Genomic DNA, 6,000 nt, shown 5'->3' on the forward strand with positions numbered 1-6,000 from the left:
GGGTGCTTGCTTCACAGGGTGGTTTTTAGGAAAGTGCTTTAGCAATGAAAGTTGCAGGGAACCCAAATTCTTTTATATGTCTACACATACACACACCTCTTAGCTTCAACTGCCTCTTTCTGGTAACCATTTTCTTTCACTCTAACCTTTAACACACATTCTACCTACTCCCATCACATATGTGTATTTGGACAAGTTAATGAATGGGATAGGTTTGGTTGCTGTTTCTTCTTACATAAAGCCAAGTAGAACCAGCCCAGCCCTTCTTACATATTTGTCTTCCATCTTTTCAGACATCTGTGAACTCTACCCTTTGAAATAACTGTACAGCCACGCCTGGCCAATCACTTTGCAAAATTCAACATCTGGCAGCACTTTCTTCACAAGAATTATATTTTAAGGGAGTTGCTACAATTGGAACCCTGTTGCAAATTTCAGAACTTGTTTCCACAAACAGAAATAATACTTTCTTATCTAATCTTTCTAATCTAATGAAAGAGGTGTGTTAATATCTCACATCTTCACAAGATAGTAAGAGTTGCTTTAAGGAGATAGGATATTCAATTTAATTCAACCAACATATACCATGTGGGAAGTTCTATGCTTGGCATTAGGAATGTAGAGATGAAAAACAGCCCAGTAACTGCCCTTAAGAAGCTTACAATCATGTATATGACCTATACAAAAATAACTATAATTTAAGGCATAATTCAATTGGGCAAACCCTTATTAAGCACCTAGAAGGTGCAAGAGTTGGTAATTAAATACAGAGGCAGGGAGTTAGCAAATGTGACATGAGACATGAAGGGAAAGAAAGAAGTCACTTAGAGATGGCAGGTCAGAAAAGGTTTCCTGACGAAGGTGGTTCCTGAGCTGAGTGAGGAAAGGTTGCAAGCAGAGACGTGGCAGTCTTCACCAGACAGTTGGCAAACTCAAGTGTCAAACCATGTCAGCCCATGGGCCCACCCAACATAGTAGCATCATATATTTCAAGCTAGAAAGGGCGTTTGAGATCATCTAGTTCTGCTCCCTTGTTTTGCATATGAGAAACTAAGACCTACAGAAGAAAAGTGACATGCCCAGCATCATACAAATGATAAGAAGCAGAGCCAAGATACCAAGCTGGCTCCATTGGCTTCAAATCCAGTAGTCTATGCTGCCTCTGGAATGCTCTCCAAACCCGTAATGACTCAACGTTTTAAATAGCCTTTGGTTTACAGCTTTGTCAAAAGCCTTTTGAAAATCTAAATGGTTGTAGTAAAAAATCCTCCTCCCCCAACTTCTAAGTCAGATCCTACTTTTTCTGTAATGTGCCCACATTCTTCTGGCATTACAAAGTTTTCCTTGACCATGTTCTTTCTCTGTCCTCCTTTTCCAATCACTGTTTTATCTCTTCCTGCTCATTCTAACACAGCACTAAATGGAAATCCTGTGAATTTTCGATCTTTCATATCTGTGTCACCAAATTAGGAGTTTAGTAAAATGACTAAGGTATAATTAAAAGTGAAGTCATTGCATTGCCTTACTGGGGGGAGGGGGGTTGATTGTATTTAGTTTGTTTAGTAGCTAACCCTTCTAATAAGTAATCCTTTTGTGGTGCAGAGATAACGCCATACTCTTGGAAGCCTCTGTTAATGGACCTGGTCCTAGCTAACTGGAAAGGCTTTCGGAGAGGGACTGGTGAGAGACTCTGTGTCTATCACCTGATGACCACCATCAGTAAGCAGGGAAAGGCTCATTTGTCACCAGATGGCTAGCCATCAAGTGATTTTTTTTTTTGCCATAACAACTCACAAAGACTGTCTACTGAGGTGCAAAGGCAGTATCGTGAGAAGATGCCTGCAACAATGATATGCAGTATTAAAGGTTATATAGAGATGCAGTAGAACCCCACATAAAAATAAAATGTGATTTGCTTATCTGTTCAGTGGAGAAAAATTGGAATTGGAATCTCTGGGATCATTTTCAATATTCCTTAAAGGAGAAAAAATGAATTAGAGGATTGTGCTTTTCAGCCAAAGAACAAGAAGTAACAAATATTACAGGTGCCTAGGAGGACCAAGCACAAGTCTGAAATCACTCAGGGAGTAAAAGTTATCTGATGAAAGTTCAGCCTGGCAGTGAAGGTGAAATAGTTGACATGAGTTTTCTGTTAAGCTGGTTAACAACAGCTATGATTTCCCAGTAGGTCTTTTGATAAGCTTGGGTGGGTTTAAATTATTTTTAATATGTTCTAATCTTTTTTTTCCCCCCACTCTTAATTCCTACTAGAAAAACTTGCCCAGGCCAAAGAAGAGAACGTGGGCTTACATCAGACACTGGATCAGACATTAAATGAACTTAACTGTATATGAATCAAAAAAGAAGAATTTTGTTTGCCAGAAACTCAAGAACTCCATGTCCCTTTCCCTTGTAAGAAGTTTCTTCTATTGCATCTTTTCTTTACTGGAAATGTCAATCAAATTATGAATACCTGACCAATATTTTTTATCAGAGAGGCTTTGGGCACCAGTTAAATCTAGTTTCTCCTTTCAGACAGCACACTAAAGCTTCTAGTTGAATTTATCTTTAAATTGCATTTTTTTATCCTTAAATTGCATTTTTTTTTCCTTAGGAGGGCAGGGTATTTAACTTAGACCAGAATCTCCAAGACTGAGGGCATTCTGTTACACTCTAGGCAATAGCAGGGACCCCAACTGAGCTACTGGATCATGCCTGGGTTGATTTAAGAACACAAGCATTCCAAGTCACCCTGAGCCTTTTTACAGAAGGGCAGGGACCATCTCATAAAATGGGTGGGGACTTTCCATCCATAGTGAAAAGGTTGTTTTAGGGAAGTCATAAACCACAAAGAATGGCCTAATTATTGTGGCCCTTCCTCCCACTCCATACTGCAGGGCAAACATCCTCTGAACATTTACTGAGAAAATACTCTTTAAAGATAATCGACAACATCTAGACTTTTTTTCTGGATGAATACTTGAGGTTCTGTTTTTGTATTGGTCCAAATATAGATTGCTTGTATAAAAACCCAAATGTGGCCTACAACTGATGTTACTTTCACTGTGTGCCTAGACTTTTTCCTTTAAAAGAGATCTCATTTTAGGATTTTAGGTGACATCAGCCTATATTTGGACCAGTATAGTATTTTACCAACTTCTCTCATTTAGGAATTTATTCTACAAAGCAACTGAAAATTTCTTTCCAAATAAAGAACATTGTTTGTTCTTGTTCGGTTCCCTGATTTCTGTATGGCTGAGCATCAGCCACAAAGTCAGCCAGAAATTCAGTGGAAATTCATATGGCAGCCTGTCTCTCTGGTGGTTGTAGCATGGTAGTGCTTCCCATCGTTGATTCCAGCCCTTTTCCGTGCCACTTTCTGTGTCCATGAATCTGTTGGCTAGAAATACAAGGCTAAAGGTGCCTCACTGTCACTAAAGGAAAAATAAAATTCTAATTGTCTTAATTTTATTTTAGACTGCCATAGTATGGCAAATGGAAGGTTGTTTTATTTTAGAGGGATTTTAATCCCTATTTTGGGGACCAACTTAATAAAGACCAAAAACCTCCTGATTGAACTGGATTCAAAGAATCAGACAGTGCCTATTTGTTGTTGCTAAACGGTTTCCTTGTGTACAGCTCAGTGCTAAAACATTCCTTATTCCACAGTAGTGTGGAATAGATATGAAGACTCAAGTTTACAGTTGTGATTCAAAACTACCCTGCTTCTAGCATATAATCCCAGTCCTCATTCCTATTTATTAAGCATCACACTACCCAGAAACACACTAGGAAATGTGAAGCTGAATGAAACCAGAGCTTTTCATTTAGATCTTTACCAAATGTATCATATGTAATAGTATCACCTTTTTCTAGCTTTTGGTCAAATAAATTTTTACATAAACTATTTTGAGTTTTTGAATGTGGTGTGGTATGTATGTATGTGGGTGTGTGGTGGGGAAGACACGGAAATGCTGAATTCTTAAATCATCAAGGGACATTCATAAATGGAAATATCAATTATACTCATAAACGAAAACATATCTATATCCACTTTTCCTCATGTAAGAGCCATTTCAACTAGGTAACCACTGAAAACTGTAATAATAAAGTATACCAAGAAGGCTTTTTTTATATGTAGATCTTATAAACTAACAAATTACTTCTCTGTCTTCATCATTTGGACACTTATTCTACGTACTACCAACATGATAGGCCCAATATGCATTACTTCATCCTTTCTCCAAACTTTTTTTGGAATGCTTACAAACCATAGGGGTACTAAGAAGACATGGTCTCCAATGGAGTTTATTATGTTCTGGTAGGGGAGAAATACCCGGATACAAATAGTAATAGAAGGTAATGTGTGGTAAGGGAAGGGAAAATAAGAGTTCAATTAGATGTGTCAAATTCCAGTTCTTACAAAGAGCTGTTATCTTTGGTGTAACTGGTTTTGAATTGAAAACAGGCAGAGCCGCTAAATGTTTACTGGAGTGGTCTGGGGAATGCTTTCCATTTTAATTCTGCAAATGTGTCCCCTGGTCTGTGAAAGGTATACCTAACACAAGTGACAAGAGTTGTAAAATTGGCCAATTCCAATAAGATGTGATTTAATAGGACTTACATGGAAAATATTCCACTAAAGATTAAAAAAATAAATCAACCTCACAAACAACTACAACATAGGGAAGGCATGCTAGGCAGCAATTCATCTGAGAAGATCTCTAGATATTTTTTCATGGACTGCAAGCTCCCTGTGAGTCAACACTGTGATATGGCAGTAAAGTCATGCAATTTGGACTGCATTAAAAGGCTTAGCAAACAACAAACACCAGCAAAGATCAGAGATAGGAAAATGTACCTCCCTTCTTTGCAGAGGTGGGGCACAATGGATGCAGATTTTTTGTTGTTACAAGGAATGGCTTTCTGGAAAAAGAAGTAGGAAAAGAAATATTAAGAAATGTAGGTGATGTAAAAACTAAAGATACCAGTACTTTAAAAAAAAAAAAATACTGCTCTTTGTGGATATAGGAGACTATAGGCGTGGAACATTCCATATATCAGACTTGACTGATTTGTTAGTTTTGCTGACTAGCTTTTTTTTCTCCTTTAGTCTTTATTTTAAGGGATAGGTCTCCAGGAAGAAGGAAAAAGGAGGAACATATTGGAAAAGCTAGGTGATGTAAAAAAAATATATCAATAAAAATGTTTAAAAGAGACAGGTTATTTTTGTCCAGGACTGTGGAAAGTGATAATATCAATCAACAATTATTAAGCATTTACTGCATTCTGCTCTAAACAGATCTAGACTACTGTGTTCAGTTTTGGTGTCACATTTTAGGAAGAAAGCTGGAAAGCTTCTAGAAAAGGGTAAAATTATAAGAAACCTGGATTCATGCCATACAAGGACTGGTTGGAAAAAAAGAATGTCCTTTTCTCCCCTCTTCTCACACCACTCAGATACCTTCTGCCACTATCTACTCTTGCCTCACTCTTGCCAAGGTAAATGCCTCTACATGCACAAGTGATTCCATTCCATCTTACCTTCTCCAGTGGATTGCCTCCATCATCCTCCATCTCACTAATACTCAATCTCTCCCTGTGTACTGGCTGATTCCCCAATGCCTACAAATATCTCAGTCTCAGCAAAAAAAAAATCACTTGATCTGTCCAGCCTCCCTATCATCCCATCTCTCTTCCCTTTTGTAGCTTCAAGTCCTTGAGAAGACCACCTACAACTGAAGTCTTCATTTCCTTTTCTCTCATTCTCATAATTCTATAATCTGGCTTCCCACATCATTTTATTGCAACAGTTCTCTCCAAAAATAATGATCACATCATGCCTACTAAACACAGTCATACCCCAAAGTTCTTCTAACTCTCTACTATTTTGCATGGTGGCCAGCTCCCATGGGTTCAGTCATCATCTCAATGCAGATGATTCTCAGGTTTATCGAGTCCTAACCTCTCTCCTGATTTTCATTATATTTCCAACTGCCT

At 38.0% G+C, this 6,000-nt stretch overlaps 1 protein-coding gene across 2 annotated transcripts in view; it reads left to right on the forward strand.

Moving 5' to 3' along the window:
* The window catches only part of TPM4 (tropomyosin 4), a 42,063-nt gene extending 38,156 nt beyond the window's left edge, over positions 1-3,907 (forward strand). For both annotated transcript variants that reach the window (XM_072601233.1, XM_072601235.1), the window contains one exon: positions 2,272-3,907. In XM_072601233.1, coding sequence (XP_072457334.1) covers positions 2,272-2,354 — 83 coding nt within the window. In that variant the 3' untranslated portion in view covers positions 2,355-3,907. The remainder of the gene's footprint in view (positions 1-2,271) is intronic.
* Positions 3,908-6,000: the final 2,093 nt, after the last annotated feature.

This window comes from Notamacropus eugenii, chromosome 4 (assembly GCF_028372415.1).
Source record: "Notamacropus eugenii isolate mMacEug1 chromosome 4, mMacEug1.pri_v2, whole genome shotgun sequence".
Lineage (NCBI taxonomy): Eukaryota > Metazoa > Chordata > Mammalia > Diprotodontia > Macropodidae > Notamacropus > Notamacropus eugenii.